Source organism: Molothrus ater, chromosome 6, assembly GCF_012460135.2.
Source record: "Molothrus ater isolate BHLD 08-10-18 breed brown headed cowbird chromosome 6, BPBGC_Mater_1.1, whole genome shotgun sequence".
Lineage (NCBI taxonomy): Eukaryota > Metazoa > Chordata > Aves > Passeriformes > Icteridae > Molothrus > Molothrus ater.
Window position 1 is genome coordinate 8,412,561 of NC_050483.2, and position 22,290 is coordinate 8,434,850.

General features: G+C 50.9%; 2 protein-coding genes and 1 long non-coding RNA gene across 3 annotated transcripts in view; all 3 read right to left on the reverse strand.

Moving 5' to 3' along the window:
* LOC118687536 (olfactory receptor 5G3-like) lies at positions 1–927 on the reverse strand. The gene has a single exon (XM_036384558.1). It carries the CDS (start codon positions 925–927, stop codon positions 1–3), a length of 927 nt encoding a protein of 308 aa, XP_036240451.1.
* A 4,202-nt stretch (positions 928–5,129) lies between these two features.
* Positions 5,130–6,945, reverse strand: LOC118687537 (uncharacterized). The gene is made up of 3 exons (XR_004980342.1): positions 6,646–6,945; positions 6,305–6,389; positions 5,130–5,637 (listed from the first exon to the last, which is right to left on the reverse strand). It is a non-coding gene; the product is annotated as an uncharacterized LOC118687537 (long non-coding RNA).
* Positions 6,946–11,863: 4,918 nt separating this feature from the next.
* The window catches only part of ABTB2 (ankyrin repeat and BTB domain containing 2), a 111,479-nt gene continuing 101,052 nt past the window's right edge, over positions 11,864–22,290 (reverse strand). Inside the window, exons 8-17 of the mRNA XM_036384923.2 lie at positions 21,261–21,357; positions 20,463–20,598; positions 19,222–19,448; positions 18,356–18,534; positions 17,906–18,011; positions 17,658–17,760; positions 17,121–17,211; positions 15,428–15,496; positions 14,914–15,027; positions 11,864–13,643 (exon numbers count right to left, since the gene is read on the reverse strand). Of these exons, the coding sequence (XP_036240816.1) occupies positions 13,446–13,643; positions 14,914–15,027; positions 15,428–15,496; positions 17,121–17,211; positions 17,658–17,760; positions 17,906–18,011; positions 18,356–18,534; positions 19,222–19,448; positions 20,463–20,598; positions 21,261–21,357 (1,320 nt within the window). The 3' untranslated portion in view covers positions 11,864–13,445. The remainder of the gene's footprint in view (positions 13,644–14,913; positions 15,028–15,427; positions 15,497–17,120; positions 17,212–17,657; positions 17,761–17,905; positions 18,012–18,355; positions 18,535–19,221; positions 19,449–20,462; positions 20,599–21,260; positions 21,358–22,290) is intronic.

Below are 22,290 nucleotides of genomic sequence, written 5' to 3' on the forward strand. Positions count from 1 at the left end.
TCATTTTATTTTCCTGAGTCTCCTCCAAGCCTCCTTCACCTCCCGGTTCCTCAGGCTATAGATCCAGGGGTTCAGCATGGGGGTCACCACAGAGTAGAGCACAGCAGCCCATTTATCCCCTCCCCTGGAGGTGTCTGACCTGGGGATTAAGTACATGAAAATCAATGGCCCATAGAAGGTGCTGAGGGCAGCGAGGTGGGAGGCACAGGTGGAGAGGGCTTTGCGCTTGCCCTCAGCTGAGCTGATGCTCAGGATGGTGGAGATGATGGCCACATAGGACACCAGGACCACCAGCAGGCTGGGAACACCGAGCAAAGATGAAGAAGTCCTCAGGATGATGAGGCTGAGGGTGGTGTCAGAGGAGGAGAGGGAGATCAGCATGGAAATGTCACAGAAGAACAGATCGATGGTGCTGGAGCTGCAGAAGAACAAGCTGGACATGCCAATGGCTTGTCCCACACCATTGGTCAGCCCCAGGAGGTAGGAGCTGGTCACCAGCCAGGAGCAGCGCTCTGGGGACATGACAAGGAGGTAGAGCAGGGGGTGGCAAATGGCCACATATCGGTCATAGGCCATTGCAGCCAGTAGGAAACACTCAGTGACTACAAACAGGCCAAACGTGAATATCTGAGCCATGCACCCAGCATAGGTGATTCCCTTCTTCCCCAACAAAACCCCAGCCAACATCCTGGGGATGATGGTGGTGGAAGTGCAGAGGTTCACAAAAGCCAGGTTGCCCAGGAAATAATACATGGGGGAATGGAGCAGGGCACTGGCTCTGATCAAGGTGATCATGCCCAAGTTCCCCAGGATGGTGACAAGGTAGGTGAGCAGGAAGAGCAGGAAGAGGGTGACCTGAGTTGCCGGGTCCTCGGTGAATCCTGCCAAGCTGAACTCAGTTGCTTGGGTGCAATTGATTCCTGGCATTGCTTCTAAGTGTGTTGGCTGTGCGAACTCCCTGTTGGAGGTTTCCTCCAGCTGGAAAACCCTCTTTGCAGTGGGATCTGTTTGGAGACAATCCTACAAGATCTAAAACAAGAGTTTAGGCACAGATTGATAAACAGTGCTGGGTGGAAGTCATGGCATGGGTAGGGAGAAGCTGTAGGTTACACAACCCTGAGGAGCTTTACCTTGGTGCTGCCTTCAATCCCCTGTGTGTCTTCAGTCTGGGACTTTGAAATCATCCAGCACAACCTGAAACATGGAGAAACCCAACAAAAGCTATAAAAGACAGCACAGAATTGACTATTCTTCCTTGTGTTGGCATCTGCCAACCACCTGCCTTGTCTGTCTTCTCCACAGACTCCTGTAAGGGTTTGGGTTGGATGGGATCTTGAAGACCATCTCATTGCACCCCCTGCCATGGGCAGGGACACCTTCCACTAGACCAGATTGTTCCAAGCCCCATCCAGTGTGGCTTTGAACATTTTCCAGATAAGGGGCACCCAAAACTTCCTGACTGTCTCATGAAGTCTCCCCTCCCTCCTGATGATTTTCCTAAAAGATTTTCCCAGCTCTTTATTCTGTTCCTGCAGTCTTCAAACAAAAACACGCAACACCGAAAGCTCAGCAATCTCCTCCTGAAAATATTTCTTTTTTGGGGAAAAAAAAATTAAAAGTCACCTTTTGGATGTGCCTTATATCAGCAATAGTAAGATCCATAAGTGTTCTTTGCAGGAAAGCTGCCAGTCCTCATCCAGGAGCCCTTTGTGGTCAGTGAGAAGGTACCCAGAGCGAGTGCTCCAACGGGGTGTCCTCACCACACACCTGCAGCAGATCACCTGGATTTGGTGCTGAGCCCAGAGTACAATAAGGAACTGGAGCCCAGGAGCCTCTGGGCAGGAGCTGAGGTGAAGGCTGAAGCTGTTTCTTCTTTGCAAGAAAAAACAACAGGAGATGGGTGGCTTGGCATGTGCTGTCCTTAGTCGTGGTTCTCCAGGATGATCCTCCCCTACATCTCTGCAGTCTCCCTGCTTCCCTCCTGATGCTTTTCAAGGTGGATGTCAAGGTGCTCTGCAGGTGAATTTAAAAATATACCACTGTCAGCAGAGACCTTTTTCCATGTAATTTGGAGATTTAGAGGCTCTTGGAGCCCCAGGAGAGTGACAAAGCCCAAAGCACGTTGTTATTGCTTCTCTGAGCTTCTGAGTTCGGAGGTGATTACACAGAGAAGATTATTTCATCTTAATAAGCCACAGGGCTTTGGGGACTCCCCAGAGCAACCACAGTGCAAAACCCCACCTGTTGTGACAAATTTTTGGGCATTCCAGAGATGTTCAGCTCTACAAATGCCGTGTTTGGCCTTATCACACCAGTGCGCTGAGGGGAATCTCACTGGTGGGGCACAGTCCCATGGGAGCTGGTCTCCATCAGCAGTTCCAGTCACCAGAGATGATGAACCACCTTTCTACCCATTCCAAATTCCTTAGACCCAAACCACAGCTCACCTGTCCCATCCCTGGAAGTGTTCAAGGTCAGGTTGGAGTGATCTGGTCTAGTGGAAGGTGCCCCTTCCCATGGCAGTAGGGTGGAACAAGATGAGCTTTAGGTCCTTTCCAACCCAAACCATTCCAGTATTCTATGAAGTTTGGCTGCAAGAACCCAGGAGAACCACAGAATATGCTGAGTTAGAAGGGATCCACAAGGATGACCAAGTCCAGCTCTCAGCCCTGCACAAACCCATCCCCAAAAGTCACACCATGTACCCAAGAGCATTGTTCAAATGTTTGTTGAGCTCTGTCAGACTTGGTGCTGTGACCACTGGTCTGGGGAGTCAGTCCAATCACCCTCTGGGTGAGGATCATTTTTCTAACACCCAGCTTGAACCTTTATCTCTTCCACAACCAATCCTCCCTCCAAAAGATATCTTCTGTTAATGGGCCATTGAGTGTCACTACATAACTAATAAAAATTACATCATCCCATTGTGAGGTGCTCCACCCAGAGGGAGGAACCAAACATTCCTACCTGGATATAATTTAAGATTTAGAACAGAGAAAACCTTTTCCTACTAGATTCCCAGTAAAACAGCTTTCTTCTCCACTAAATTCCCAGAAGAAAACCAAGCCCACCTACACTACCACTGGGCCTTCAGAAGTAAACTACACCTTTCCACAAGATCACTGCTTCAACAAAACCACATCTGTCACTCCAAGAAGACTGCAAATACCATCTACTCACACTGCTATCAACACCCTGGCCAACTGAGTGTCAAGTTGTATTCTCTGTCAGTGCTTTTTTTTTTTGTTTATTTGTACTATTGCATTTGTATTTTAATTTTCTTAGTAAAGAACTGTTATCCCTATTCCCATAGCTTTGCCTGAGAACCTCTTAGTTTCAAAATCATAGTAATTCAGAGAGAAGAAGTTTGCATTTTCCATTTCACAAGAAGCTCCTGCCTTCCTTAACAGACACCTCTCTTTTCAAACCCAGACAAACTTCCAGTCAGCTAGAACCTCTCCAGATTCCCAAGACTGCTCAAAAAATTGAGAGAGGTTTTTGACATCAGCAGCTCTTTGAGGATTCTTGGATGAATCCCATCGGGCCCCATGGATTTGTAGGGGTCCAGCTGGAGCAGCAGTTCCCACAGAACTTCAGTCCTGTCTGTTACTAGAGGTTCTACCCACTGCCTCTTCAGCACAAGACAAAGATCCCACTTCTGTGCTGGATCTAAACACAGAGCAAGACCAGCTGCCTTTTACTGATGGGGGGAAAGAAAATGCCCAGTTCATAGGAACAGACAGTGCAGAAAAATCCACAAAGACCATACCTTCGGCATTGGGAAGTGGCATTCCCCCGAGCAGGAACAGGTGTTGCAATGCCCCAGGCTCCAAGCCTGGTTCCCAACAGAAGCAAAGGTCCAAGCTGAAAGATGTCTCTGGATTTCAGCTTTCCTGTGCCTGGGATGGGAACAGCCACTGGACTGGGAACAGCTCCACCTGACATTGATATTTTCAGTCTCTGAGTGACACCAGCTTCAAAACCTCCATCTCCTTCTGGGCTCCCCAGAAAAATAAATCAGCGCTGCGAGCGCCTTGGCGCATTGGCCAGTGACGAGCTGGGCAGGGGTTTACAGAGGCTGGGGCCTGAGGGGAGCTAGCATTTGTGACTTTGTGTTTGCTTTCTGTTGGTGTCTGGCTCTTCTGAGCTGTTTTAGTGGGGTAAAAGCATGTTTTACTTCATCTTTTAAGACTGTGTCAAAATTTAAATGATATTTCAGTATATGGTATGGAAGAGGGCAAGTGTTAGATGGCCCCAGCTGAAGCTGTGGTGGGGCTGAGGGGCTGTTGCTCTCTGAATCTCCCCAGGTGTGACTCAGTCTTCCAAGCTCTTCCTCAATGAGGAGTTAGGAGGCAATAGTTGCTCTAATTTGGTTTTTTCCTGACCTTTTCAGGACTGAAATAGTGGGTTTTGGATATTTTACATCTGTTTCTACCCTTGGTTGGGGTTTTCTCTGGTTCTGGAAGAGTGCAGAGGGTTTTGCTCTCTGCTAGGTCAAGTAATTGCTTTGGGAAGCTCCTTTATAAATAAGATTTTTGTCAAGTCTTTAAGCTTTACAGTTCAAGCCTCAACTCATACTTGCAGTGTAGAATTGGGGTGTGTTGGGCAGGGAATGGGAGGCACAGAATTGCTCCTGCCTTAATTCCTCCATCCTGTGGCTTTTTATTGTGTCTGTGACTCTGGCTGGTGTCAGTGTTTGGGGTAGGAGCTCTGAGGTTCTGCTCCCTTTCCAGGTGGTGTTGCCCCTGCTTGGGGCACTTTTGTTAATTCAGGCTCCTCCTGGGGGATTGGGAGTTACAAACTGAAAACCTTGCAGGGAAAGGTGACTGAGCACTGTGATGTCATCATACCATGTGATGCTGAACCTCTCTATTGGCTTTTAATCTGGAAACACAGGAAGGAGAACAACCTTTTGAGGTTTAACTTCTGGGGGGGGGGACTTTGGAGTTCACAGAAGCTTGTCAGGATTTGGATATTTCATTTAAATTCCATTCATACACTAAGGAATTGGAAGTGCCTAAAGGTACCTCCACTCACACTTTAATTTTAAGCCCTCTACCACCAATAATTTGGGATGTCCTTTTGTTAGGAACACCCCACCTCTGCTTCTTTAGGCAACTCATGTGGGAGATAAAATAAATGTGGACAAAAGTTTGGAATGCAGCTTCCAAGTCAAGTTCCCTGCTGGGAAATGACTCCAGCTCTCTGCTCTCTGTTCAAACACAGCCTGGCCCCTCAGGGCTGCAGACTCTGAGCCACACAACTTGTGAGCTGGCAAGTACCAGCAGCTGAGGTCTCATTCCAACAAAACAGGGATTGGGGGCTGCATTTGGATACATGCAGGCAGGTTTGGGTCACTTCAGAAAGCTTCAATCCCTGATTTTCAGAGATTCCATCAGGGATAATGACCTTTCCACAAATACCTCCTAAGGCACATGAGAACCTGAGTAAGAAAATGGAATCAAGCCCTTGTTCCATTGGCCTCCCAGCCCAAATTCCAGTGGGACAGACCAGTCCCTCTCCTTGGAAGGCAGCATCTCCTACCTGGAGCTGGGCCTTCCCCAGCCTTTGGGGGCCGCTGTCTCCATCCTCCCGCACCTCCTCATCTTCCTCCTCGCCAGGGTTGGCTTCCTCAGCCTGCAGAGCAAAGCCAGGGCCGGTGCCCAGCCTGCTCATGCCAGCCTGGGCAGCAGGGACGGGCTGGTGGCACCCTCTGGATGTGCCCCTGTGCCTGGCACCGTCCCTGCTCCGCGCCCATCCCCGTTCCTGCCTGGGCAGCTCCTTGGAACGGGATGTGAAAGCACAAACGTTTGCTCTGCTGGGGCTGGGACAGCAGAGACTCCCCCGGGGCAGGGGGCAAAGCTCCTGCTCCCACATCCTCTGCCTCCCACAGCCCTGCTGGGGCTGGCCAGAGCAAAGGAAACGCCTCAGCTCCTGCTGGAAATTCCCTCCTGTGCCCATCAACCCAGAGAAATCGGGGCTGCTCCATCCCTGGAAGTGTCCAAGGCCAGGCTGGATGGGGCTTGGAGCACCCTGGGCTGTGGATGGAATAGCAGGGGATGGAATGAGGTGATCCTTAAGGTCCCTTCCCACTCAAACCATTTGGGGACTCCAGGATGATTCCATGGTTTCTCCATCCATCAATTTAATATTGTTTCCTTTCAAATTTAATTTCCCAAATTTAGATGATTTATTAAAGGAATCACTTAAAAATTATTCCAGGAATAAAAAGGGAAGCATCAAACATACAATAATCATTCCCATGTCCATCAAATCATTATTAAGTGGAAGGCTCTTCCCTCACCTCTGTCTTTCTTCTTCTTTCCTGGAAATCCTGAGGATCCCACAGTTTCTCAGAGACATCAGCTGGGATCACTGGGGGATTTGCTCTGTCAGAAATCATTTGTTCCTCTGCATCTTTATCCCCTAACCAGGTCTCTATAATGGTGTTGTGGGAGAAGTTTGGAATTACTAGAAATGGATCAGCTTCAGTTTTCCCCCTCTGTTTTTCAACTATTCCCAAATTCTTGGAATTACTCTCAAATACACCCAAGAAAATTCCTGTGAAATGATCAATCAGAGGAACAACCTGAGAAGAGAAAACTGCCTCAGCAGCAGCTGGAATGATCCCATTGCTGCTCTTACCTGGTCTCCAGGTGCTCCTGCCAGAGCTCCCAACAGCCACTGCCATTCCTAAACAGGAGCCATGGAAGACGTTCCCGCTGTCCATGAGGGCGAGGAGGCACTTTGGGATGTTCTTGGCTGTGCAATCAGACAAGAGAGTGTCAATGATCTCGCGCTCCCTTCCAAGCCAAAGCAGCCCCTGATTCCATGGCATGATCAGCACCTCTCCCACTTCCATTCCAGAAACATCCTCCCACTCACCCAGGACTTTCCTTTTTTTGCTCCACATCAGGGATGTGCTGCTGAGTGCCCCGGGCATGGGATGCCTCAGCATTCCCTGGAACACTTCAGCATACCCAGGATGTCTCAGTATTCCCAAGGATGCCCCAGCATTCCCAGGATGCCCCAGCACTCCCGGGGTGCCCCACCATTCCCACGGATGCCCCAGCATTCCCGGGGGTGCCCCAGCACTCCCAGGGATGCCCCAGCATTCCCAGGGATGCCCCAGCACTCCCAGGGATGCCCCAGCACTCCCAGGGATGCCCCAGCATTCCCGGGATGCCCCACCATTCCCGGGGTGCCCCAGCATTCCCAAGGATGCCCCAGCATTCCCGGGGGTGCCCCAGCATTCCCGGGGGTGCCCCAGCATTCCCGGGGGTGCCGCTCCAGCCGCTCCCGCGCCGTCCCGGGCTGCAGTGCCGGGCGCTCGCCACGGGGCGGCAGCACCGGGCGCTCCCAGCCCGGCCGGTGCCGCTGTCCCGGGGCGGCCGCGCCTCTGGCCCGCCCTGACCCGGCGGGGCCGCGAACACCGCGGGCAAAACCCCCCGATCCCCTTGAATCCACCCTCCAAGGATCGCAGCATCTCCTGAGCCAAAAGGGCCCCCGGGGAGCATCGAGTCCAAATCCTGGCCCGCACAGGACCCCAAGAATTCCCCGCTGTGCCCGGGAGCCTTGTCCAGAGCCCGGCTCCTCCCCCAAGATCCTGAGAACACAGCGGGGCTGGGAGAAGGATGACGGTGGGGGAGTTTTGTTTATATCTCGCTATACGATCGTTCTATAGCTCCGTTACGTATCGTTATCGGTAACCCTACAATCACTATGTCCCTTGTATCTCGCTATACATCCTTACACGTCGCTTTCACGGCGGCGGCTCCAGTGACCGACGGAAGCCCCGCCTGACCCCGCTCCCTCCGGCTCAGACCAGGTTTCCTCCCCGGCTCCAGCCCTGGATTCCCGCGGCAGTCTCGGCTGTCTCGTTCCATAAAGCAAATTATTCACAGCAGCACACAGCCAGCCCGAGCTGGTCCCTCCGCAGAGCACCGACCACCCCTTCCTTACCCCAAACTGTGCGTTCTGTCCCCTGCACATTAACTCAGATTCTACCCCAAAATGTTCATTTTGGCCCCTACAGAATCCGCCCCGCAGCGACGCCCCGGGCCCCGCTCGGCCGAGGCAGCTCCGGTGTCCCCTGCCCGCAGCTCCCGCTGCTGCCGCCTTCCCGCTCCGGGTCCCGGGACGGGACAGCGATCCCTGCGCCGGGACACCCATCACTGCACCGGGACAGCGATCCCTACACCGGGACACCCATCACTGCACCGGGACACCGATACCTGTGCCGGGACACCGATCCCCCGTTCCCCGCTCGGGGCTGTCCACGTTCCCCGCTCACCTCCGAGCCCGGCGCCGCCGGCCCCGGTGCCCCGGCCCGGCCCCGCCGCTCCCCGGGCTCCGCCACGGCGCTCCTGAGTTTGGTCCCAAAAAACCCCTCGGGTTTTATTTCTGAGCTCGGACTAGCAGGACTTGCCCCGACCCCCCCGCCCCGGGGACCCCCAGTGTGATGTAGGGACAGCCGGAACCCCGGCGGTGTCGGGCCGTGCTTTGCACTGCAATGGGGGGACCCGCCCAGCGGCTCCGGCCCCGTGTGGGGGCTCCAGGGACAGCGGGGGCGCCGCTCCGGCCCTCTGGGGGAAAGAGGGAGGGGGGGATAGCGGGGAGTGAGGAGGGGAGGGAGAAGGGGGGCAGGAAAAGGGAATAAGGGCAGGAGGGGTAGAGGGAGGTACAAGATGGGACCCCCAGGCTCCCGTTCCTCACCTGGGCCCCTCCGGAGGAGCCCGGTCCGGCCGCTGCCCCCCGCACCGAGCGCTGAACGGGCACAGGAGGCCGGGGCGACTCCCGGGGTTTAAATCCCCCGGTCCCGCCCCGCGCACCTGAACGGGCCGGGCCCGGCCCATTTGGAGCCGCTCGCCGCGCCGGGATGCGGCGGGAAGCGTCTTGTCCTGGTCCGGCACCAGCTCTCCGTGCCTGCAGGGAGATGGGAACGGCAGCGAGAGTCTCCCATCCCCATGGATGCCCCTCTCCCTGAAAGCTCTCGCACTGACCCAGCGTGTTTTCCACCTCCCTTGTCCCAGACAGGGAAACACTGGCTGCTCTCTGCTCCTCCTCACAGGAGCAAGGGAAAGGCTCCTGTGCTATTCCCAAAAACAGAACCCCTGGAATTAGTGCCCTGGGAGCCCAGTCTGGTCCTTCCAGTGGCTGGGGGTCACCCAGAGGGTCTTTACCAGCATAAAGTGAAAATGACATCCTGGTCCAGTGCATTTCCAGCAGGATTGGGCACTCCTGGCCATGGTGACCAGTCCATGGAAGTTGGACCTGGTGACAATCCAGGGGGATTTGAAGTTGGATTCTTGCAGATTTCATTGTGCAGAAGCTCCAATTCTTTTTGGCACCTCTTGTTTAAATGTTTTCCTGCTGGAAGAGGTCAATTAGTCTTTTGAATGGCCAGATTGCCAAAGGCAGTTGGGAAAACCAAGCAGCATTCCCTGCACATCTCCATCACTTCCACGTCCACCTGCAGCGAGTGGCTGAAGGACAGGAGCCAGCCCAGGACAGGCTCAGAGATGGGGCTTCCAGCCCAAACCATTCCAGGATGATTCCACCATCTCTCCCTGCATTAATTTTGTGTTGTTTCCTCTCAAATTTAGACGATTTGTTAAAGGAAAATAAAATCTAAAATTATTGCAGGAATAAAAAGGGGAGTTGTAAAACATACAAGAATCACTCCCATGTCCATCAAATAATTTTTAAATTGGAAGCTTAGTCCCTCATCTCCGTGCTTGTTTTGCTTTCCTGGAAATCCTTATGATCCTACAGTTTCTAGGTGTATTTCCCTCCCCAAAAAGGGATGGAAACATCCTGATGCATTAGGGAGAGGATTTTTTTGTTATTCCAAGGAACGACAAGCAGAGAGATGGCCTTGGACACTAGGGATGAACACCCTCAGCATTCCCTCTCTCCAAACCCTGCGCAGATGGGGCTGGGAATGCCGGAAGGAGCCGGGTGTGCCTCTAATTGCAGAGTGTGCCTTTAATCCCGGCCTAAGCCAGCTCAGCCTGTGAGCCTGTCCCAGCGTGGGGACAGGCCAGGACAGGTCTGTGCACATCCCAGCACCCGGGTGCCTCAGTCCCCAGCCTGCCCCACACCCTCCAGGCCGCTGTCCGGTCACTCCAGACCATTGCAGCAGGGTCTCTCCCTCCTCTCCCACTGCCAGCAGCGACGGGGTCCCGTGGCTCATCGGAGCTGAGCAGCTCCCTGCAGGTGGCGGCGAGATGTGACCTACTTGTCACTGGAATCACGCCCCTGCTCGGAGAGCCCTGAGCTCTTCTGGCAGCTGGAGCCAGCTGACCCTGGCCATGTCCTGGGAGAGAGCAGAACCAGGGAAGCTGAGGCAGGTCTGGCATCCCAGAGCAGCGGCAGGGAGAAGGGAGCTGGGTGGGAAGCACTGGGTAAGGGGCAGGAGGAAGGTGTGTCCTTTCCACTTGGCCCTGGTGCTATTCCCTTGGGAGTTTTTAACTTCCAGAGTTGGGTTTCTGTTTGCCTGTGCACCTGGGAATCGCAGGTGAGGGCTCTGGTGTGTGGGCAGGGCTTCGTGTGGGTGCCAGGGCTGTGGATGGAGAGAGGGACACGGTAACCCTTCTCCTGCCTGAGCTAAGCATGGAGAGAGAGAGGATCAGCAGGAATAGGGACAGCACTGAGATGACTCCAGCTCTGGGCTGTGTCACTCCTTTTTCCTTGCTCTGCTGCGATTTATCACAAGATACCTTTTTTCTGCCCTTCTTTTTCTCGAGCAAATAACACCAAGTGCAGCATTCTGTGGATTAATGGATCCCTCAGGCTCCAAGCCTGTCCTTTGGGGAGGCAGGTCCAGCTTTGGAGCCCTGTCCTGTGCCACAAGCAGTGTGACAGCAGCCTGCTGCCCCATTCCCTGGGGAGTGTCCTGCCTCCTGCCTGTGTGACCCCTGGCTGTGCCTGTGGCAGGTGCAGGAAGCAGGGTCTGCCTGCCTGGGCAGCATTTGGCGAGGGCAAAGGGCCTGCGAGTGGTGCTGCTGCATTAGCCAGGGCCTGCCTGCTGTGCAAAGCCTTATTAGAGAGCAAAAAGGGCTTTATTTCAGGCTGGAAGTCATCGAGCCTGTTCAGGCAGATGTTTATTTCCTCTGCTCCCTGGAATGATGTCATTGTGGCCAGTAAAGTTCTGTGCTTCCCCAAAGCTGGGCAAACTGCTCTGGTACTTTCTCAGGCTCCCCGGGCAGCACTCTATAAAATACAGGCAGTGTACAACTGGTTTCACAAGGAATTTCTGTTTAGCCTACTCATTAAAGTGCTCCAAAGGGAATCTGAGGTGTTTGTATTCCATGATTCTTGAGAACCAGTCCCTGTTTATGCTGGCAGGTTTCCAAATAAGGAGAAAAAAAAAAAGGATACTTCTGGGTCAAATTCTTGCTCTTAAGCTTTTATACTCCTTACCTCTTGGATGAGTCCTGTGCTCTGACATCAATCCTCCCAGAGAGCACCAACCAGAGCCCTTCTGGCCTCTGGGATCTGAGGTGACATGGAAGGATCACCTGTTTATTTTTTTAATACCTCTGACCTAAGAGTTACTTTAACCCTCACTGTTTTTCCTGCTGCAGGGAAGAATGCTGGAATTAGGGGTTTCTTGGACACTACATTTGCTGCTTTCTGCTGGAAAGCAGGTAATCTTATTCCAGCTAGGGAAAAATGCAAGTTAAACTTTTTAACTTCACAAAAATGTCTGAGCCTAAGAAGGGGAAATGAATGGCTCTGTATCCCTAAAATTAGATTTATGTACACCAAAACCAATTTAAGATGCTTCAATTGCAACAGCCTTTTCCTCTTTAAATCTTTTTTCCTACTGTTAGAGGAACAGAACAAATAACAGCACCTGTGTATTTTAAAATTATGTTGTTAATAAAATCCTGGTACATTTACATAAATGACAACATTAATGTACAATTAAACAAAGCATTGTAATATTACAGCAACAAAAGAGGACCTACATATTTGTACAGATAGCTGGAGCAGCTACTTGAAAATACTTTCCAAAATAAAGCCTTCTGTGGCATTTCTCAGTGATAATTTTGACCCCCCTGTATGGCTTTCTGTAATAAATAGGGTTATTGGAGCTGGTGATGTTCAGCAGATGTGTACCTAAAGCACAAAGGGAGTGTGCCCTGACCAACCTGTCAGCTGACTAAAAATCCTTATCCATGCATGCAATTTGCCTCTGTGTAAATCCTTTAGGAACAAGGCCATGTCAGATTTTGATGGATTTGCTGGGAGATGCTGGTGGTTCCTTCTCCTTCCCTTTATCTAAACTGTGTCTGTGCTGGGCTTTGGAGCCTGGGTCCAGCTGAGCCTCCTCCTTCCACTGTGTTTAGATACAATGGGAATAAATTGTTGAATTTCTAATGAGGAATAAATAGTTCTCCACTGAAAACTTGGTCTCCTCTTGTTCACCCGTCTACAACAAATGGAAGTGTCCTGGCAAATGATTTTTGGTGGGTGCTTAGCACAGCTCAGTGGGAATAGCTAGAGGTCTTTCCTCAATCCCACCCAGCTCCAGAGAGAGAGCAAACCACTGAGCTGGATGTTCTTTGGAGGCCAGGGGAGGCTTTTATTGCTTTTATTGCAACTGGGCAGTTTTTCAGCCTATTGCCAGCTCCTGCTACACCTGAGCCTTCTACAAAGTGTGTTTTGTGAGGTCAGGTCTCACAGGCAATGTTCAGAAACAGGTTTTTAAGGTGAAAAACGTGACTGACACTCACTATCAGACCTTGACAGCAAAAGGGTAGACAGTCTTTTTCTTTCTCCTCAAAACAGATCCAGATTAACCACTGGCACAGTGAAACTGTATTTCAAAACACTCAAACCCCCAACTCTCCCCTCCCCTCCCTGCCCCAGCTCAGCTTCTCATAGTAGGCTTAAAGAGTGAGTAATTTCAGTGTTAGTATTAGTTTCTACTCAGCTTTGAACATAAAACCTCTCTCTCAAGGTGCAAACAGTTTTGGGGAAGTTTCTGTCGGTCTGTTGTGATGCACAGACGCTGGTACTACTGAGGGCAAGTATTTGTGTGCAGACAGATGGCTCGTGGGATGGGCTTTAGGATCAGGAAACTCCTTCTAGGCAGCCTTTTTACAGGGAAAACATCTGTGTGGATGAACCTAAGCCCATGTATTAGTGCTGGGCTTAGCTCAATTGCCTCCTTCTCCACAGCCCGGCGCCGTGCTCGTGGAAAGGGCAGCGCCCATGGCTGGGGCTCTCCCTGCACCCCAGCTGGTGTCTGGGCCGTGGCAGTGTGGTTGGTGTGACAGTGTTGTTCCTGTGGCAGCAGCAGCAGCAGCACAGAGAAGGCAGCTCCCCTCCCTGGGCACAGGGGGTGCCCGTTCAGGCTCCAGGGCACTCTCAGGAAGGTGCAGAGGGCAGCCAGCCCCAGGGCAGCGCGGTTTGCCAGCGGGACTGGGGCTGCCTCACACCCTGGAGGTGACGTACACCGAGTGCAGGCGCCCGGCCAGCGCTGCCTGCAGGTCCCTCAGAGGGTCCAGGCCCTGCACTTTGCTGTTCCTGCTGTAGATGAGCTGCTTGAACGAGTCCTGCTCCAGCAGGGAGCTCATGTGCTTGAGGAAGAAGCCCTCGCAGAAAGAGGCCAGTTCTGGTGCATTGTGAATCTGAGGAAGACAGCAGCATTATTAACCCCTTCTGTACATCACAGACCTAAATGACATCCCTGAGCCTCTCATTCCTAATGCTCTTCTCCTTTTTGTCTCTTGGAAAATTAAAAGACAGGAGTAACAGTGGAAAAGCACTGAAGGCAGGACTTTGATCATTTCTCTTGGTGCTTTTTGCAGGGGGGCATCCAGGCTTTTTTAATTCCTTCCCCTGCTGGCCTGCTGTTGGCAGAGCTGCTGGCCTGCACTCCAGCCCCTTCCCTTCCTGCAGCAGAGCAGCTGGCTGATGAGGTGGCCAAGGTACCTGTTTGGCTGAGCCACAGCACACAACAACGCTGCTGTGCTGGCAGATGGCGAGCAGGGCTCGGGGCAATCAGGACACGGGTCACAGGACGGGAGCCTCATCCCTCCAAGGAGGGGCTGAACACAGGAGAACAGGGATGCTGCACTCCTGAACCACCACGAGGTGATTTCTGCCTGGGATCGGGCTCCTTTTGCTTCAGGATCAGTAACAAGAACAATGAAACTCAAATTCAATATTAAGAAGCTCTGTGCACACACAGCCTCTTCCTGGGAATTCTGTGCAAATAATAATTTAAGGAAAAGTACACAATGGCCAGTAGGGAATGCTGTTTCCCCTTTTTACCACTGCACACTGTTAAATTTTAGGTCTGAAAGAAACCAGCCCAATGTGAGAGAAATTGAAAAGCATCAATGGGACACTACACACAGAGTGGGAAAAAAATCATTACCAGCCCTCTGTGCAGTTTTCTCCTTGTCTTTAAGGGATCTGATCCCGCAAAATTCCAGGAAGAGCAGAGCATTTCTCTGATTTATGTTATTTGCTACAGAGGTGTGTATCTGTCACACAACAGACTTTATGCTCCTTTTGGAGCTGAAAAGAATATTCTCTAGCAGCAGGGGTGCCAGGAAAGGGTTCACTCTGTAGTTGCTGTGGTGTGATCAATTGCCCCTGCTGCTCTCAGGATTTGATTCCCTCGGGATTTGCTGATGTTGCTGTATCAGCCTGTTAAGACAGCTTTCCCCTGCTCTGCAGGGATCCCCCATCCATTTCATCCATGATTGCTCCAGACAAGAAAACACACCGGGGCTGTGCAGGACTTTCCAGCCTGGAGCTGGGAACCATCTCCCTCGTGTTGTGGCTGGGAGGAGTCACCTGCAGGGAGGGTGCCCACCTGGGGTTTTTAGTTACCACCAGCAGCACACAGGCTGCTCACTGGGGTTCTCAAACCAGGGGGGTTGGATCTACCTTTGCATATTTATAGATGTTGACAGAGTTGTCCATGCTGATGGTCTGGGCACAGAGGATTTCACAGTGTCTCTGGAGGCCGTCCAGCTGGAACAGGCTGGCAGCCGACAGCAGCTACGGGGACAAGAGAGAGGCTATTTGAGATCATGAGGCTTGAAAGGCCTGGGGAACGCAAACAGGACGGGTGATTTCCTCTCTGAAGAGTCTCTGACTCGCTGTTTTAATGGCCAAGTCCTCATCAAACAGCAAAAAGGCCGCTCCATGCTGAAGTGTCAGACTGACACGTTTCCCCTCTTAGCAAAAGCTCCTCCCACAAGCATATTTGCTCTCCTTTCTGTCAGCACTACACAGAAACACCAAGCAGCGATGTTTTGAAACTTTAAAGCTCATTTCCAAGCATTAAATATGCTCCTGGATTGAATGGGAGCCTGCTGTTAGCTCCTGGATTTTGCCTTTCAACTCTGTTTTATGCCCCAGCGCACTTGGCAAGACTTGGAAGAAAAAGCTCTCTCACCTCTAAGATATCAGTGGTGGGAATTTCCATGGATTCTGTCCCTCCATAGTATAAATACTGCATCAGCATCTGGAATGGGAAGAAGGCCAGGCATGAAGTTATCAGGGCAGTCACAAGGGGCTGTTGATGGCTGTGGTCCCCTTCCTGAGCAGACGGGAATCGTGTCCTGTGCCGGCTCTCACCTCCACTGGTGGCTTTTTTCTCACTCTGTAGCGTAGCAAATCTGCCACTTTCTAACAGTCCTTTTTTCTCTTGGGCCCTGAAAAGGGCCCTGCTGGGGACTTTGGGCTGAGGGTGACAGCGTGTCTCTGAGCAACACCGCCGTCCTTGTCTGGGATCCAGGCTGCCGAAGCCGGGCAGGCCGGTCACGCGCCGAGTGCCAGCGGGCCCAGCGTGAGCATCCCGGGGACCTCCCAGCCACTCACCTCCCCTGCTGGGCTTCTAATCAGCTTCCAGCCCCTCTCCGGGTCTGGAGGAAAAGGCATTAATTGTCTGCAGGGAGAGCAAGAGGCAGCTCCTGCTCTTTGATCTGCATGTGCCACCCCCAGCCCAGGCAGTGTCAGGGGAGGGAATGGATCTGGTGTTGGATCACAGAAGTGTCCTGGGTGCTGTGTGGGGCTTGCAAGCTCTGCTTGCCATTCCTAACAGGGCTGGGAACTAAACAAGGCTGCTCCTTGTGAGATTGCCTTATTTGTTTAACAGAGTTACATGCAGAGCCCTGAGCAGGACCCACATCTCTGGTGGCTCAGCATCCTCCACCCTACCTGAGCCCGCCTCTCCTTAACCCCTCTGACTGTATTTGCCATCAAATTGTCAAATACTGCACTGTTTCAATTCTTTCTGATTTGTCTCTCTCCCTCCACCTGAAGCACAAGTTTATCTTTAGAAACCTTTTGATGTACAAATGCTGTTAAGGAAGCTTGTTTCAATACTCAGTTACATTTTCTTCTCTGTTGTGGCTTGAAGCTGCAAAATTTGGATGTCACCTGTCCAACACAAAACTTGTACAGCCCCTTACAAGCAGAACAAAGATGTTCTCATGGTCAACTTATTTCCCTCTAGTGAGATAACAGCACTGCTGACCAACAGACCAGGCCTGTTTGCTTATAAAAAGAGAAAAAAAAAAAGCCTCAACCCTTTAGTGAAACAGCTACATGACTTATTCTGCACTTCACATCTCCCTGTTCCTCCACTAAATATGGAAATGTCATAAAAGCAAAGCAAAATTCTCAGTTCTGAGCTTTCTTAACAGGGACACCACTGATTTCTTATAATCTGATTTGAATTAATATGAAGCCTGGCAACACACCTGCTGTAAATAAGTTACTTTTTGCTTAGCAAAGCATAAAAATGGTGGTGTAAAAAGTATGATAATGGTGTCTTAAAAGTATAGAACTACTTTTCAGTAGAAGACTAGTTTCTCCTGCTTTATGGAGGAGTCAGCTGCCTAGGAATACAATAAGAATATAGACTGGAAGAGTCTGTTTTAAGGCTGGAACTTTGGAAAAAGGGTATTTCAGAAAACTCCTTAAATTCAGATCTGCTCAAAGGTACTCCATTTCCACGTGTAATATTATCTAATTATGGCATTACTTATTATCTACTTATGATATTACTACTTGGGTTTGTCTTACCTTCCAAGTAGTTGAGAAGATGAAAAAGAATAAAGAAAGAGTTGCATTAAGTCCCATACCTTGAAAATGTTGTATTTCATATCACTGATTTCTACAGTCTTGCTGCCATGGCCGTCGTGCTCTGTTTTATTGGTCATTAGTGTCTTGAACCTGGGAATGGTTTTAAACAGATTTAATTGAGAAGATCTGATTTAACTGTATTAGTGTGCCACACACTCATCACAAACAGCAAGGGCAAAACAAAGATCCCTCCTTGTTCTTTGCAAGCTGAAAATCAGAACATTTCCTTTAATTTAATGATGATTAGCTCAGGGACAATTTAAAACTGTAAATTGCCTGGATCTGATCTAATCCCACCTTATGATAGGTGGAAAACCCTGTTTCTATGCCAAGAACAGAGAAAGAAACTGCAAACTGCAAGTGCACCAGGCCAGCGTGAGATTCCAGGAAAGCTGGAGCAAGTGCAGCTCTCCCTGCAAACTCCGGGAGAAGGAATGGGAAGGCAGGGAATGGCTGGATATGTGCACTCCATCTACCACACATGATTTCAGGGATAATCATGGCTGGATTCATTATGTCCCTGGTTAGTGACTCACCTGTTAGATGCAGTAACCAGCAGGACTTTGTGTGCATAAAAGAGCTTTCCTTCCACTAAGAAAGTTACATCAGACATTTCTTTATTGTTCAGAAAGTGAGGATCTGTTGGGCAAAGCGACAAAAAAAAAGGTGACACTTTTTTTTTATACTGTGCATGCTTTTCAGAAAAGAAATCCAAACAAACAAATAAAAAAGCCCCAAGCCAGCAGCAATCAAAAGAAGCTCACTGCTGAGATGAGCACCTTACCCAGCCGAGCTGGCAGAGTCTTCCGGATCTCGGGAATGCTGGGAATGGGGCTGCTGCCATAGCAGTGGGTGAAGATGGATGCCAGCTGCTGGTTGATGGACTCATTCTGTGAGGAGGATGGAACAGGGATCAGCAGGGTCCAAATGTAAGGGCTCACCTGGGGCTTGCAGCAACTGCACCCTACAGGAGTTACCTCCCCACAGCTTTAAATTAAGGCAGAATTGCAATGTCTATGGAGTTATGGAGGTACAAAGAGCTGCAGAGCTTCCCCCAGGTGTGTGTTTGAGGACTGTCTGGGGGCTGTTTATGAATTGAGATAAATGCTTCCAGGGCCATTTCCATGCCATAACTCCAAGGGACTTTGCCCAGCCATTCCCCTGTGCCTGGTGTGCCCAACAACAACGAAACCCCAGAACACTCAGCTCTGGTAGTCATAAAGCTCTGACTTACTTTGCTGGTTTTGAGGATGTCAAACATGAGCTGCAGCCCCTCAGTGACCAGCTCCTCGTTGTAGTCCTCCTCTTTGATGGTGACAAACTCCCTCAGTAGGGTCTGCACCACGGAGTAGCGGGACTGGGAGAAGGTTGTCCGTAGGGACTCGATCCACACATGGAGCTTCCAGGGCACTCCTGCAGCCACAGGAAAAAGGGACAGTGAAAAATGATTTCCTGAAGTGCCTGTGAGGAGATTATCCTGCTCCTATTACTAACACTTGGCAGCACTGAAGTAGCTCTATCTACATCCTAACAGCAGATAGATTTTTATCTTGATATTAAAGGTGACTGAACTGGGTCACTGACAGATTAAGTGACAAAGGATTGGCACCAGGATCATAAATTGGAAATTTCTGCTGATTTTTAAGGATCGGAGACTCCCTGTTTTGTTCTGAGCTTCATGGTTAGTCAGAACCACAGGACAAATTTGAAGTGAAGTTTTAAGAATACATAATGCCACACAACTGTGGTGTGAGGTCTTTTCTCCCAGTTACACACAAGCTTCAAAGCTTTTCTCTCTTCTACCTTGAGATCAGTTTTGTTCCTTCACCTTAAACCATTCATAAAGAGTGAATTTTAGACATAAGTATCTGACAGGGAGAGATGCCCCTTCCTTGATATATGTGAACACGGGATTCAGCCAAGGGTGAGGGACATCCCAGAGCAGCAGGAATTTGAAAAAAACCCCCACTTATGAGGAGCCTTAAACACTTTTAAAATTTAGATTAAACAGCTTTGCAGTTGTTGCTCTTCTAAGTGAGAGGGGCAGAAAAGGAAGGTTTTTATGCCTCATGTGCACAATGCTGAGAAGGAAGGGCTCACCCAGGGCCCTGAGCTCCATGGTGATGTCCACGTAGCCGTGCTCGGCGCTGTAGTACATGGCCTCCTGCAGGGCCTTCATCCGCGTCTTGCACAGCCGCACCTGCCCCTCGCTGGAGCTGCCCTGGCTGGAGGTGTCACTCTCCACCCCCTCAGCCAGGATCTCCTCCAGGGACAGCACATCCCCCTTGGCCTGCTGGGGCTGGCTCAGCAGCTTGCGCAGGACGTTCCTGAGCAGGGACGAGAGGTTTCGCTTACCGACAAAGGAAATTTCAACAACTCAGACAGGACCGTGGGGATTTGGGATTAGGGATCCGGCTCAGTAAACAGTAATTTCCTTCCCAAAGACAGCTGGCACTGTGGAGCAGCATGGAAACCACTTGTCCTTCCCTACCCCACATCCTAGAAACTGGTGCCCCTCAGCAAAGGCAGAAACATGGCCTGCACTCCTCACATGGGGGGTTTGTTTGGAATTTCACACGGCAGTTGCAAGAAACAGACTTTCTTGTTTGTGTCTTGTTTGGGGAGTTTGCATCATGGGTGTCCCTCAGCCAGCTGGGGACAGCTGCTCCAGACATTCCCCAGCCCAGCAGGGCCACCCAGCACTCCCTGTGCTGCTGCACTGCCACCAGCCGCTGCTCCCCCTGCACCCACACCACTCCCTGGGGCTAAATCCAGCTTATTTAAGGACCCAGCTTTAGCATCACCCCATCCTATCCTATGGCAGAACAAGCCTTGGATCTCACTGATGTTTTTTCTGGGAACACAGAGGTTTCTGGAGGATCTTGCAAGTAATGTCTTATTTCTGAACAACCACCCTGAAAACAGGGTTGGAGAGCCCAGGCTGGCTGGTTTAATGATTCACCTCTTGTCTGGCCACCCAAAAACCAGAGATGCAGACACCCAGGCTCTGCTGTAAGTTTTTCTTGCCACCTCAACCTGATTAGATTCCATCTCAGAACATGAACCAGGATCTCACAACCCTGATCTCATAACCTATCCTTAGGTGGGACTTGGTCTGCTGATGTGGGGCTTAAAACCAGCTCACTCTCAGTGCTGCAGAGCCAGACCAGCAAGTGTAAGGACAAGAAACAGGACAAGATCTTTGCTCTTTGTTGTCAGGAGAGTATTAACCCCACCTGCTGAACTGCACAGGCAGGGGTTTGGGTCACAAAGTCACACAGGACACACAGCAACACCTAGAGTGCAAAAAAGCCGTGTTGTGAGCAGGAGCAGAGCACTACCTGTGGCCGTGTGCCGCCGAGTGGCTGAAGCAGTTCATGTCCTCGTGGAGTGACGATGACATCCCGTTGACCTCCAGCATGCTCAGCAGTGGATCAGCACCCCTGCTGAGCAGCAGGCTGACCAGTTCATAATTCCCTGGGGAAAAAGGACAGGAACATCAGCATGGTCCCTGTGTGGAAGCACAAAACACTGGGAGGACTGGCCACAGGCAGGACTCCCTGGCTCCATTCCCATTAGAGGGAGTAAGGAGTGGTGGCAGGACATCCAGCACTGGGTGTCACTGGGAGAGGAAGAGGCCTTTTTTATCCTTTCCATAAAGCTTGGAACAGAACAAGCCAGCCACTCCTCTTCATAAAAGCACAAAGATAACAGAGAAAGAAACAAAAGGAAAAAAACTAAAACCACTTTGAGGTGAGAAGTGTTGACAAACAAGGCCAGCACAGACTCGTTCTCAGAATGCTCAGCTCCTGACAGCCCACTAGAAGAAATGCAGAATTTTTACCTGCATTTAATAAACTAATAAACCAAATTTCTTTATATAACAGTCATTTTTCCCCAGGCTGAATGGAAACTTGTTAATTTTTCACATCTGGGTGTTGCTTAGGCCCACAGACATGCCCAGACTAGACAGCTTATGTTCCTTGACAGTGCTCTGTGAAGGAGTTGGTGCCATCAGCTCTGCTGTGGGGGCTCTGGGGAGGAGTCAATGAATGGGACAAGTTGGAAAACAGATACTTGGGGCCCATCAGGCTGGTGGCAGGGAGAGATGGAGAGTGCTGAGGCCACAGGGAGCTCACCTGCAGCTGAGGCCAGCTGGAGCGGGGTCTCAGCATAGTTGTCCTCCCCAGTATTCACGGCAGAGCCCTCCACGTGGGCACCAGCATCCAGGAGCAGCTGCAAGGGCACAGGAAAGACAGGGAGTTGGGAAAAGGGCAATTCAGGAGGACCAAGCAGCCAGGGCTGGGTGTCAGAAAGGAGAACCAGTGGGTTCAGAGTGAGGAGGGCCCCTCTGGAGAGCACCGCCTCCTTTTTAATCTCCTTTATGGTCGTGGCTGTGCAATTGGAATCTCCAGCTCCAAAGGGCTCTGCAATCAGAGCAGGAAGTCCATCCTAGCTCATGCTGTGCACAGGAAGCAGGGTTCCCCCAGGGAATTACCAGGCTGGTCATACCTCTGGAGCCTGTGCAGGGAGGCCAGGCAGCTGCAGGGACTGTCACACAGAACCTGCTTTCACTGAGCTGCTGTGAGGGAAAGAGCCCCCTCCCAGGTGAAGGGGAGAAGGTGCCAGGGTGATGGGGATGTTTTATGGCCAGGTGGGGCTGGCAGAAGGCTCTGGAGCACCCAGAGCAGGGCTGGCAGGGAGGATCAGCCCTGTGTGTGTGTATCCATCAGGATATTCCATGCTTCCATGATTGTGGGCACTGCAGTACACAACAGGAGCTTTGATTCACTTGGCTTCATCTCCTGGGAGAATCAAACTCATATCTCACACATAAATTAAGGCTGTCCAACCTCTGGAATACCAAAGGCTGCCTGGGCAATTTGCCAGGTGGAATCTAATCTTTATAATTATGTACAAATGTACACAAACAAAAGATGAGTGTGTGCAGCCTCCATTTACTTACATCTTTTTTTTTTTTTTTAATTTTATTCCTTCCCTTTGAGCAGAAGGTAAATTAAATTCAACAGCAATTGATTGTCTGCTGTGATCAGTTTTTCATTCCCCTGGAAGTCTGGGTAGCATTTCTGGGGCTCCATCCCATCCTGCTGCCCCCTGTGATAATTCCACAGAGAAAGGAGCAGGGAGGATGCCACAGGCTCAAATCCC